This window comes from Canis lupus, chromosome 28 (assembly GCF_003254725.2).
Source record: "Canis lupus dingo isolate Sandy chromosome 28, ASM325472v2, whole genome shotgun sequence".
Taxonomy (NCBI): Eukaryota; Metazoa; Chordata; class Mammalia; order Carnivora; family Canidae; genus Canis; species Canis lupus.
Window position 1 is genome coordinate 34426977 of NC_064270.1, and position 13685 is coordinate 34440661.

Consider the following 13685-nt stretch of genomic DNA (forward strand, 5'->3'; position numbering starts at 1 on the left):
CTGTCTTCACCTAACATTAATTTGTGTTAAGATTAGTAACACGATTTAGTGGGAACAGAAAGTTCTTTATGGATTATAAAAAAGTGATACTTGTTTTATCTCTCTACCCCCAACTGGTTTGTAATGTTTTATTTTGGCCTATTTTTGTTCTAACTCATCTGGTTCAAGTTTTACTGTATTAATACTTAATGAATGTAAGGAACACATGGCTTTGAGAGGTTCTGAAATCAAAATGTTGCTAATTTTAACTATACTGAAAATGGTTTAATTACTCTGAATTGTTTCTAGCTAAACAACAATATGGAAGGTCCAGCATTTGTTTTGATTCAGCTTAAAAAATGCAGTGCAAAGGGCGAGAGAGCCCAAAGCCAATAGGAAGCAGCATATCCCCTTCTCCTTGGTTTCTGTAGAGTCAGGACCAGAATAGGTAGTTTAGTGTCTTCTGTAAAGTCTACTTCCTCACACTAGGATTACTGATCTTTGATCCAATCAGTATATTCTAATGATACCTCTAAACCTCAACCAGAGCATGGAGCCAGCACTGATGTGAAGGTAAGTACCTAAATAGGTAGTTCTAGTTCTGGCAAGAAATTAAAGGGAGAGGAGTACACTAACTTTTCTTAATATTCTTCAGGACATTTAAATGTTGTCTCAGGGTCCAGGAATCCTAGAGAGACACTTAAAAGGGTTTAGAGTGAATGCATCAGGTTTATGGTTTTTGAAGAAAAATAGAATTAAATTCTTTTCTATCTTGTTGCTTGTTCTAGGGGTTGTAGAAGGTGATTTAGCTGCTATAGAAGCATACAAGTCATCAGGAGGGGACATTGCACGTCAGCTCACTGCAGATGAAGTGCGCTTGCTGAACCGTCCTTCTGCTTTTGATGTTGGCTATACTCTCGTACATCTGGCTATACGTTTTCAGAGGCAGGATATGCTAGCAATACTGCTTACGGAAGTGAGTATGACATTTTGGTTAAATGTTGTTTTACATGAAGGAAATGTGTTCATTAGTTTTTATTTTTGCTTTTCTAAACTGTAATGCTTTTTAAAACTGTTCTTAAATGTTTTAGATTCATCTACTCCCTTTATAAATTCACACTAAACTTGAGACTTCAACAGTCTATAATTCTTAAGGGTATATGCTCTTAAAACAGGACATTTTGCCACAAGATTTTAATCATCTGTTTGATTAGAAGAACACTAGGACATAGCTTTCATTCATTCACTCAACTAATATTTATTGAGTAAATAATATGTGTGTGTGTGCAAGATACTGTGCTAAAGAGGGATGTGATTGGTGTTGGCTCTTCCTTTAGTGAGTATCCAGAGGAGCAGAGAAATAAATAGGTAATTCTGTACAGAGTGTGTTCTCATAGATGTAAATGCCAGGTGCTGTGGGAGTACTAGAGAAAGTGTTTTGGGGTATCTTACCTTCTCACTTAGAGCAGGTTACATTGTAGTGGAGGTCTGAAGGAGAAGTAGGAGTTTGTGTCATAGGTGGGTGGAAGAGAGAGGGAGTTGAGGAAACTTTATTCAGAGGCCCTGGTGGTAGTGTTTGTGGTGATTTCAGGAACTTTCAGGTGCTCAGCATGACTGTGATGGTGATTGGGATCTGGAGAAGGAAGCACTGTGGAGGGTCTTCTAGGCTAGGGGATTCAAAGATTGTTCCTAGGGCCATGAACAGGTCTGCAGAGTTAGGGAGAGGAGCAGGGGAGTGGCCAGATCACAGTGTATTTTGGCTGCTGTGGATTAGAGAGGGGGAAGTCTCGGTAGGGCGGGCATTACATGACGCTGGCAAGGGCTCTGCTGGAACCAGAGTCGCAGTGGCAGTGGAAGGAAGTTAGGCCGGTTTGACAGAACTGGTGGGGACAGAGTCAAGATTAAGTGGATCAACTGGATGTGGGGAGTAATGGAGAGAAGGGGGATCAAATTGGTTCTGAGTCTTTGGGCTTAGATAACTACACAGATGTCATAAATGACTGCAGATGAACAAATGATTCAGGATATGACCATATTATCCGGTTAATTCTTTTAACAATAAGATAAATAGAGTGCAGGGGGTCAGATCAGTTGAATATTGAAATTTTCAGGCAGCCGCAGTGGCGCAGCAGTTTAGTGCTGCCTGTGGCCCGGGGTGTGATCCTGGAGACCTGGGATGGAGTCCCACGTCGGGCTCCCTCCCTGCATGGAGCCTGCTTCTCCCTCTGCCTGTCTCTCTGCCTGTCTGTCTCTCTCTCTCTCTCTCTCTCTTTTTCTCTCTCTCTTTCTCTCTGTGTCTCTCATGAATAAATAAATAAAAATTAAAAAAAAAAACATTCCAGAAAACTAGTTGAAAATGGCTCTTAAAAAAAAAAAGATTGAAATTTTCTCAATATACATCTTCTGTGGCATGCATATTTGCATATCCAAATTTGCCCATATTGAACAAAATTGGTTGTGGAATGTCCTCCCAGTGGAATGGATGCTCCAGAGGATGGAACTGAAGGGGCCAGTATGGAGATTACGTTAAGGGATGTGCCTGCAGAGAAAGCACAGAGCCAAGTACTTTTTGAGATCAGAACAGGAGAACATTATATTTTTTGAGATACGTATCTGGGGTCAGGGTTTTTAAATTGGATTATAGGGTCTGCAATATTCACGATACAGACCCAGGTGGTGTGAACCACTATGTACACAGCACTGGGAGGGTTTAAGGAATATGATTGAAATGGCTAGCTGTAGTTCAACGTGGTAAGCATCCAGTGACACCAGAGGCACCTATAAGAGGAAGGGCAGGGCTTGAGTGAGACCTGTAGTGAAAACAAGGGGCAGGTGTGCTGTGGCTAGAGAAAGGGACTGCTGGAAAAGCAGTGTGATTAGAAGGACCAGAGTTCTGGAACAGTTAGAGGTAGTTCCTGTCATATTTGAGGTCTGGCTACATTTGCGTTGTGTATTGGCAGGGCCAATGTGTGGAGCTATAGTTGCTGGTGGTGGCAGGAGACAGGATAGAGGGGGCAGCTGTGAAGCAAGCCTCAAGTGGTTAGTAGGCTCCTAGGCTGCCCTCAGGCTGGTAGAGGGCTGTGAAAAGGTTGGAATGACAGTCCTAAGTCACTGCCCTGAGAGCGTCTGGGGACTGACGGTGGGAAGGCAGTAGAACCTCAGGGTACTTTCTATTTACTGTCTAACAGATCACTTCCACTTAGCAGCAGTTGTTATCTCCATGCAGTTTCTGAGGGTAGGGAATCCAGGAGCAGCTTGATTGAATAGTTTTTGGCTCAGGGTCTTATGAGCTTATAGTCAAATTTTCAGAGCTGCAGTTTTCAGAAGGCTTGACTCGGGTGAGAGGATCTGGTTCCAAGCATACTCACATAACTGTGGCGGGGGGCTTCAAATCCTGGTACGTGGGCTCCTTCAGAGGGCAGGTTTCACCAGAACAAGTGATCCGTAGGACAGCCTAAGAGAGTGCATGGAAGCTGCAGGGTCTTCTAGATGGAACCTAATTTAGGAAGCAACTTATCAATTTTGCCATATTCTCTGGAACACATAGACCAACTGGTGCACTGTGGGAGAGGGGGAGCGGGGTGGATTTCCAGGGAAAGAACAAAATTGGTTGTGAAATGTCATCTCAGTGGAATGAATGCTCCAGAGGATGGAGTTGAAGGGGCCAGTAGGGAGATTATGCTAAGGGATGTGCCTGCAGTGAGAGCACAGAGCCAAGTACTTTTGGGATCAGAACAGGAGAACATTATATTTTGGAGATAGTATCTGGGGTCAGGGTTTTTAATTGGATTTTAGGTCATGGACTCTGTTGGTAAATATACTGTTTCTTTAAATGCTTAGAATAAAAATAAGATGGCAAAAAAAAAAAAATAAGATGGCAACAGAAATCAGTTATATTCTGACAGTTTTTTCAGAATAGTAGATTTGTGATATATAAGAGGATGCATTTTATTTATTTATTTTATTTATTTTTTATTTTAATTTTTTAATTTTTTTTATTTATGATAGTCGCACAGAGAGAGGGAGAGGCAGAGACACAGGCAGAGGGAGAAGCAGGCTCCATGCACCGGGAGCCCGATGTGGGATTCGATCCCGGGTCTCCAGGATCACGCCCTGGGCCAAAGGCAGGCGCCAAACCACTGCGCCACCCAGGGATCCCAGAGAATGCATTTTAAATATAGACAGGAGGTTAGTGAAAATGAAGGATTTAAATTTAATGAAAATTCTCACTCAGGTTCACAGGCCCTTGCAAGTTCATGTGCCATAAGTTAAGAATTACTGGCCTAAGGAGATGGTTGAGAGTTGTAAGGTTGAAAGAGGCTAGTGGATGAAGGATAGGCTTTCAGGGACCTGAGCTGAAGGATGGCAGTGGGGGGTGAGGGGGCATGCTTGGAGACTCTTTACCAGCTGTAAGGTTTCTCTTGGAATGTTTGCAGTATTCATGATACAGACCCAAGTTTTTTAAGAAACAGTCTCAGGTTTCTGGAAGGAGGCAGAGGGTTAGCTGATGAGAATAAACTTTGGGAACTTCGAACTTACTTTGGGATCCATTTAACACCGTTTCTTGAGAAATAGTTATATTCTGAAAACATTGACATCTCATTTTCCATAATTTGTCACATGATGATTGGGTTCATGGAGTTAAGAGGTAGTGAGAATTTCATTGTTACTGGTAATCCTGGCCAATAGAATTTATCAAAACTGAGTTTTCATATAGGATTTTTCACGATATGATGTCTGATGCTTGTGTTGGTTATGCAGAGGTTTTGAAATGCTGTTTACTTACCTTAATAAAAATTATAGTTAATTGTTCCCATATATTATATAGATGACATTAATAGTAAAGCTGACTCTTTGAGTGGCTTATTGGTACATATGCTCCAAACTCCACTTGTGACTAGAAACTTGCCTTTGGGAAGGTTGTCCAGGTTTGTGGCTGTGGTCTGTAGTGACAGAGACTGGTTCACACCAGACTTATTTCCTCTCTAGCAGATACTTACCTTTGATTTCAGAATTCTTTGTATGCGTATTTCTTGAGCTCCATAAAAGGAATACACCTTAAAAGTAAAATTATATCTTTGCATCATTCGTTGCAAATCCATCGTTAAAAAGGAAAGAAAAGGAAAGTTCAAGCCATGCCCTTTCTAGAAGTTCTCCATCATAGCGCTCACTATATCACTGCTCACGTTTCATTCCTGTCAGGCTGGCTGTACTTCAAAGGTTTGTTGTCTGTTCTACAATTGGAGAAGCCCAACTGCTTTTTTAAATATTCAGAGTTATAACAAATGGGGAGGGATTTGAGGTCAGTGGAAACTAACCCTTTAAAAATATCATGCTTTCTTTATTCCACATTGGGGTACTTGAAGTATTCTTAACCCAGCAGGAGAAGAGTGTGTGTACTTTCCTCTTTCTCCATGAGCTGGAATTTCCTGTTTTTTAAGAATACTTTTATGGCAGGCATGATGCTAAGTCTTACTTAGGTGGTTTTCTGTCCTCCCTCCCTCTCTTAGGATGAACCTTTGTGAACAACACCATTTTATGTATATTTTTACATAAATCTTTATATATGTCCTTGGGATAAATTCCTAAAGAAGTGAATTTCCTGAGTTAGAAGGTAAAGTGTTTTTCTGGCTATTTTCCTGGAAAGGTGTACTGGAACATACTTCCACTGGTGAGGAAATAATCCCTAATCTGTTTAAAAATTAAACAACATCCTGGGTTACTGGGAAGGTTTGGTAATTTCTCTTAAATACTGTTATTTTCTGCTTTCTTTAATGATAAATGAGATGCAGAGGAAAGTTTCTTTTGTATTTAAGGTGTCTCAACAAGCAGCAAAGTGTATTCCAGCAATGGTGTGTCCTGAACTGACAGAGCAGATCCGGCGAGAGATAGCTGCCTCTCTTCATCAGAGAAAGGGGGATTTTGCTTGCTATTTTCTAACTGACCTTGTAACATTTACGTTGCCAGCAGGTAACTCCAAATTTCAATGTGAAAAGAAATTTTCACTTTATTGGAATTCTTTTTTTTTTTTTTTAAATGTGTGAGTGAAATTGTCTCTCTTAGAAAGCAGATAACTTAGCCTATTATGTACATTTTAAATTATTTGACTACCCTATTTATCATGCAGGTGACCAGTACAAGGGTTCCTCGGGAACTTATCCTTCAGATCTGTTAGGAACGTAGCAGCTGATAATAACTGACTTCTATGTGGGCCTTAGATGTTTTTAAAAATCTGTTTTACCCATTTATTTTTCTCTTCAGTTTTAGTTTAGGACATTATCAGTGTACTTTTTTTCCTTTTTCATGCTTGTTTTAAAATTACAGAGGTATTGGTTATTGGTATTAGTAGATAGGATTAGAACCCCGGCTTTTGATGGGTGGAGATTATTTGAATCAGATACTGGCATTCTTTTGAAAGTGTCATTATTATTATGTTCTTCACTCATTATATTAATTTCTACTATGTCTGTGAGGCAGCTTTTCATTTTTCAGTTCAGACTATCGGAAGTGTCTTCCAGGCTGCTTTTTGTCTTTGGACACTGAATAAATGCACCAAACATCAGAAGTTTCTAAAACAAAGCTTTCCTCTTGCTTCTGAGTGTCTTGAGCTTTTATATTGACCCGAACAGGGGCATTTACAAATGGTAGGAAGATAATAACTTAGCCTTAAAAAGAAAAAAAAGACTACTTGAGAGATAAAGAGAAGCATGAGCACAAGCGGGGTGGGGGTGGGGGACCAGAGGGAGAGGGACAAGCAGACTCCATGCTAAGCCCAACATGGGCCTTGATCTCACGACCCTGAGATTATGACCTGAGCTGAAATCAAGAGATGGACATTTAACCGACCGAGCCACCCAGGCACCCCGATAACTAAGCCTTTTAAAATCAGACAAAGTTCAGGCACCTAGGTGGCTCTGCCTTTGGCTCGGGTTGTGATCCTGGAGTCCTGGGATTGAGTACTGCACCGGACTCCCCACAGGAAGCCTGCTTCTCCCTCTGCCTAGGTCTGCCTTTCTTGAGTAAAAATAAAATCAGACAAAATTCATTTGAAATGCCTTCTCTGTACACTTAAGCTTATTCTGGTGATGTTTGGATTTTTATTTTGACTTGAAAATAGCCTAAATTTTTTAAAAAATTGTTTTTTAGGGTAATGCTTTTTTACTCTAGACTACTCCATTAGTAAGAGAACACAGCATGGAGAATTTGAGGAAGATGACAAAAACAGAGATCCGTGTGTACCAATAATTAATGGTTCGTTAACTTTTATAAGAAGATTCTAAAGTCTGAAAACAATAGGCCTAAGTAGAAGTTGAGAGTGCAGCGAGTCAAGGGCAGATAAATATTTGTATGTTGTTACTGTTTCATCAATCTGAATATCAGATAGCCCTGTTCTTTTTTTTTTCTTTTATTTCTGTTTTACCAAAGGATAATTATCCTATAAGATTGTCAAATATTTCAAGTTATTCATTGTGATTTCGTATATGCATACATTGTGAAAGAGTTTCCCCCATCTAGTTAATTAACACACCTATCGTCTCACATGTTTGATTCATTTATCTGTTTTGGTGAGAACATGTAAGTTCTACTCTGCTGACAAATTTCAGTTATATAACATCTTGTTATAAAATTCAGTTACCATGGCTTTGACAATAGGTGTTCAGCCTTATTCATTTTATAGCTTGAAAGTTTCTGTACCCCTTTACCAATCTTTCTTTTTCCTCACTTCCCCGAACCCCTGGCAATCTTTCTTCCCTGTTTCTAGGAGTCTAACTTTTTTTTTTTTTTAAGAGTTCACATGGATATGGTACCGTGCAGTATTTGATTTGTCTTTCTCTGGCTAATTCCACTTAGCCTAATGCCGTCAGGGTCCATCCATATTGTTGCAAATGGCAGGATTTCTTTCTTTTACCTGCCTGAATAACATTCCATTTTTATACTTCCCCTCTCCCTCAATCTTTATTTATTCATCCATTGATGGACACTTAGATTGTTTCTATATCTTGGCTATTGTGAGTAATGCTGCAGCACACATGGGAGTTCAGAACCTCTTTATTATCCAATTTTCATTTCCTTTGGATATATACCCAGATGTGGGATTGCTGGATCATGATTATTCTAACATTTTGAGGAATCTCCCCACTTTTCTATGGTGGCTATACCAATTTACATTCCACTAACTGTTCACAAGGGTTCCCTTCTCCATATCCTCACCAACATTATTATCTCTTCTTTTTATGACAATAGTTGTATGCAATTATTGGTCTAAATATTATTCTTTTTATTATTTTTTAGATAACAGTTTTGATAATGACATACAGAAAGGAAATCTTTTACATTATATTTACACACACATACATGCATGTTTTTTTTACAGGAAGGCACTTGACTGTCTTCACTGGCTAGGGCTTTTTTTTTTTTTTTAAGATTTTATTTATTTTAGTGAGAGTGAGTGAGCAAGCCTGAGTAGAGGGAGGAGGAGGGGGAGAGAATCTCAAGCTGACTCTGTGCTGAGCCCCTGATATGGGGCTTGATCTCAGAACCCTGAGATCAAGCCAGGAGCTGAAGCCAAGAGTTGGATACTTAACTGACTGAGCCACCCAGGCACCTTGGCAAGGGAATTCTTTTAGAGGAAGTCACTGTTAGATGCTCGTATCAAATTTATTAAGTTATGAGACGTAAGAAGATCTTTTAAGTCTTTTTTTTGCTTTGTAGATATTGAAGACTTGCCTCCAACAGTCCAAGAAAAACTATTTGATGAGGTGCTTGATAGAGATGTTCAGAAAGGTAAGTGTGGAATTAATGAGTGTGATTTAGTTCAATTTCTATTAATTCTTTGCTTTGTAAGGCTTGGAACAGTTCAGTGTATGGTTGACTTGTTTTATTTTTACTTTAATTGAAAATGTATAGTCCTTAAGATCATTGTCACATTGTGCTGTTAAACATGTTCATTCTGTTAATTATCTTTTGATAAAACTGGGAAAAAAAAAGTTAAGAATGCTCATTCATGGCTCTTTAATGGTGATGGAGTAAATAAAGGTATAAAAGTTTTTAAGCCTTGGTTTTCTCCTTCTATTCTAGAATGAGTATATTTCCCTGTTAAACATTCTTAGCAAATAAGTTGTAAAGAATATAGAAGTTGAGAAAAAAAACTTAATCTAGAGCCATAGATGTTTCAGCTACTCAGAAGGTTTATATTTGAATTGATCAGATTTATTTATGTGTTTAATGGTAAATAATACATAAGCTTATCAACATCCAGAGAATGGATTCTTTCCTCCAATGAGTAGTTCTAAATTGCATGAACATGAACATGTTACTTCCAATTCCTTGTGTAGAGTTAGAAGAAGAATCTCCAATTATAAACTGGTCTTTGGAATTGGCTACGCGTTTGGACAGTCGACTGTATGCGCTTTGGAACCGAACTGCAGGAGACTGCTTACTTGATTCAGTGCTACAAGCTACCTGGGGCATTTATGACAAGGACTCGGTGCTTCGGAAAGCCCTGCATGACAGCCTGCATGACTGTTCACATTGGTGAGCTGGTGTTCTTCCCTGTGTAAAGCCAGGCATTCTCTTGCTGAATCATTTCCTTATACTGTTGGGATACTTTTCACCTGTTACCTTTACTTTGGAAGCTATGGGGAAAACTTTGGTTTTGCACATTGAGACACGTGAAACATTTTGTTGGCTTTTATACCTTTATGCTGAGCTTTTAAATAGATACTTTTGAAGTTAAATATTGATAAGATCTTTGCTCATGTTTTTAAGTGTTATTTCATATTTTTGTTTAAATTTAAAAGATTATGTTGGCATTGTATTACAAGATTTTTTTCCTTCCTTGGGCACATAGTCTTCAGACTACATTTTATTTTGCAAATTTTGAAATCCACAGTAAAATTTAAAAAATATATATATATCAATGCAACAAATCTCAGGGTTTCCTTCATTGGCTTGACCACTTGTTAACACTTACCCAGGGACGCCTGGGTGGCTCAGCAGTTGAGCATCTGCCTTTGGCTCGGGGCGTGATCCTGGAGTCCCAGGATTGAGTTCCATATCGGGCTCACTGCATGGAGCCTGCTTCTCCCTCTGCCTATGTCTCTGCCTCTTTTTCCCTGTCTCTCATGAGTACATAAATAAAATCTTAAAAACAAAACAAAACCCAACAACAACACAATCTATATGGGCTTTGCTTCTACATATGTAAGCAACTCTCTTTGCCAGTTAAAGTCACCATGATGCTTTTTTCCCCATCAGTAAATCAGTGTGCATCTTTGAAGAACCAAGATAGTCTCTTACCCAGCTGAGTCCACAGGACCACATCTAAGAAAATCAGCAAGGACTCTGTTATCCATTTTATAGTCCATATCATATCTTCTAGTTATCTCAGAAATGTCCTTTATGTAGACAGGTTTCCTGCTATCTGAAAGTAGAGCATTCCTGGGAAACCTTTTGTCAGCTGAAGTGGCATAAAGCAAAGATGCAATTACCATCTCGTGGAAGTGAAAATCCTCTTCAGGTTTCTTTTCAGCTAGCAAGAACAGGTACTAATGTAGGTCTTTCATAAAAGCAAAGGGGCATGAAGCAAACTTTCAGATAGTAGCGGAAACCTGTGTCTTATTTTTTACCCAGCATCCAACCAGGTATATGACTGGTCTTGACTTAATGGTATTTTCTTGGTTCTGTATATACATTGTCTCAGTTGTCATAAGTGAGAAAAATTGAGGGTGAAAGAAGCTAAATTAATTAAAGTATGCTCCCCCCCATACCTAATTGAACACGGTAATGATAACGGCCTTAATCCAAAAGATGTTACTACCCTAGTACCTCTTATGTAATATCTGAGCATTTACTAGGTAAATTTTGTTGTGAGTATTTAGGGATTATGTGAAGTCCATTAGAACATAAACTCCATGAGAACAGAGATTTTGTTGTGTTTCGTTGTGGAAGATGTAGTGCCTCCAGTAGCCTGACCTAGTAAGTACACCGTAAACACTACTGAATGAAAGTACTCTCTAGAATTTGAAAATGAGAGCAATTTGATCACTTTTTTGATAGCTAAATTATAAATCAAAGCATAATACAAAAGAGGAAAAATTTGAGGTCACCTGAAAAAAATTAAAACGCTTCCTAGCTGGCAAGCCTAGATGGTAACCTGATTGGATGTATAATATGTACAGGCATACCTTGGAGATAGGTGGATTTAGTTCTAGACGGCTGCAATAGTGAATATTTTAATCAAGTAAAGGAATATTTTGGTTTCCCAGTGCGTATAAAAGTTAATGTTTCCAGTATATTATAGTCTGTAGTCAAGTGTGCAGTAGCCATTAGGTCTTAAAAAAACTATACGTTTTAATTTTAAGGTCTCTGTTGAGAGACCCCAGCCATCATCTGAACTTTCATTGAGTCCCGATCTTTTTGCTGGCGAAGGGTCTTGCTTCAAGGTTGATGGCTCCTGGCCGATCAGGATGCTGGTGGCTGAAGGTAGAGGTGGCTGTGGCAGTTTCTTAAAGTGAGATTACAGCGAAGATTGCTCCATTGATAGACTCCTCATGAATGATTTCCCTATAGTGCGTGATGCTGTTTGATGGCATTTTATCCACAGTATTCCTTTCAGCATTGGAGTTGGTCCTTTCAAACCCTGCTGCTGCTTTATCAGCTCAGTTATGTGATATTCTCAATCCTTTGTTGTGATTTCAACAGTCTTGATAGCATTTTTGCCAGGATTAGATTCCTTTGCAAAATAAATAAATACATAAATAAATAAATAAATAAATAACCACTGTCGTTGCTCATCCATCACAAGCAAGTTCTCATCTGTTCAAGTTGTGTCTGGAGATTGCAGCAGTTCAGTCCCATCTCTAGGTTCTACTTCTCATTCTAGTTCTCTTGTTATTCCCACCACATCTGCAGTTACTTCCTTCTTTCAGGTCTTGAACCCCTCAAAGTCATCCAGAGGGTTGTAATCTGCTTCTACCAAACGCCTGTAAATGTTAATATTTTGACCTCTTTCCTTAGATCAGGAACATTCTTAGTTGCATCCAGAATGGTGAATCCTTTCCAGAAGTTTTTCAGTTTCTTTTGCCCAGATCCATCTGTGGAATGGCAGCTAGAGGCTTACTTGGAATAATGAAAGTCGAAATTACTCCTTGATCATGGGCTGCAGAATGGATGTTGTGTTAGCAGCAGGCATGAAAACAATCTGATTGTCCATCTCCATCAAAGCTCTTGGGTGACCAGGTGCATTGTCGGTGAGCAGTAATAATTTGAAAGGAGTTTTTTTTTTTTTTTAAATAAATCTGGGGGGGTAGGTGTCAACAGTGGGTTTAAAATATTCAGTAAATTATACTGTAAATGGATGTACTGTCATTCAGGCTTTTTTTAAAATAGAGTATATTTAGCATAATTATTAAGGGCCCTGGGATGGCCCTTAAAGTCACTAGCTGCATGAGCCCCTTAACAAGAGAGCGTGTCCTTTGAAAGCAGGTACTGACTTCTCTCTAGCTATGTCAGTCCCAGAAGGCATCTTCTTCCTATAGAAGGCTGTTTCATCTACATTGAAAATTTGTTTAGTGTAGTTACCTACATTCATTATTTTAGCTAGATCTTCTGGAGAATTTGCTGTAGCTTCTACATCACTTGTCAGTTCACCTTACACTTTGATGTCTGGAGATGAGATGGCTTCTTCCTTTAAACCTCATGAACCAACTCTGCTACCTTCAGATTTCTCTTTGATGGTTTCCTCATCTTTCTGAGCCTTCATAGAGTCAGAAAGATTTAGGGCCTTGCCCTGGAAGTGATTTTGATACTGTTGTGAATACATGGGCTATTTCTAGTTTATTATTTACACAGTGATCAAGTAGTGAATACTAAATAGTAATGTAGAAATGTAGCATCTTTATATCCAGCATCTCAGATGATTCTGAGTGTTTGCTTTTTGGTTTTTAACCTTTAAACCAGTAGTAGACAGTTGAAATTGATTGTTCTTATCACTAATATTTAAAGTTTTGGTGAAAACATGTTGGGTGGTGAATTAAATTATGTGTGAGAATGTGTTAAATGATGTCTGCTAGGCATTTTTAGTTTGAAAGTATATTGCAAACTGGGTAAGATTAATAAAATTGCTGTTCTCTTTACAGGAATTGCTTAAAGACAGACTCCATTAAATAAATGATTAGAACATTTATAGAAGGCTTATCTTTTGCAATCTTGCTTTTTTAGGTTTTATACACGTTGGAAAGATTGGGAATCATGGTATTCTCAGAGCTTTGGTTTACATTTTTCCTTGAGAGAAGAACAGTGGCAAGAAGACTGGGCATTTATACTCTCTCTCGCTAGTCAGGTAAGAATGCTTTGAGGCATGTTGCTTCTGTGAAAAGCGTAGGCTACATATATGCGTAAACTGTTGGAAACATTGTGGTAGACATGAAACTGTGCTTGATTTGGCTTGATTTGGGTTCTGGCCGTGACTGCTGTCAACACTATGACCATAGGCAACTCACATGAAGTGATTAGAAACTTTGAAAATGAAAGTCATTATGATGATTTAAGCATTCACCTACCTTTTCAGATTGCTCTTCATTCATATTGTCCTCTTAGGAATGTGGCTTTATGCCTGTTTTATCTACCTCCTGGTTAGCTCCTGTTCTGTCTGAGGGGCACTTAACCAAGACCATTGAGCTGATGGTAGGTAGGCACTCTTGTGT

General features: G+C 38.9%; 1 protein-coding gene across 5 annotated transcripts in view; it reads left to right on the forward strand.

Annotated features, from left to right (window-relative positions):
- The window catches only part of ZRANB1 (zinc finger RANBP2-type containing 1), a 57449-nt gene that overhangs the window by 38005 nt on the left and 5759 nt on the right, over positions 1–13685 (forward strand). For all 5 annotated transcript variants that reach the window (XM_049103317.1, XM_035708207.2, XM_035708208.2 and 2 more), the window contains 5 exons: positions 768–955; positions 5796–5949; positions 8692–8763; positions 9315–9513; positions 13201–13321. In XM_049103317.1, the coding sequence (XP_048959274.1) occupies positions 768–955; positions 5796–5949; positions 8692–8763; positions 9315–9513; positions 13201–13321 (734 nt within the window). The remainder of the gene's footprint in view (positions 1–767; positions 956–5795; positions 5950–8691; positions 8764–9314; positions 9514–13200; positions 13322–13685) is intronic.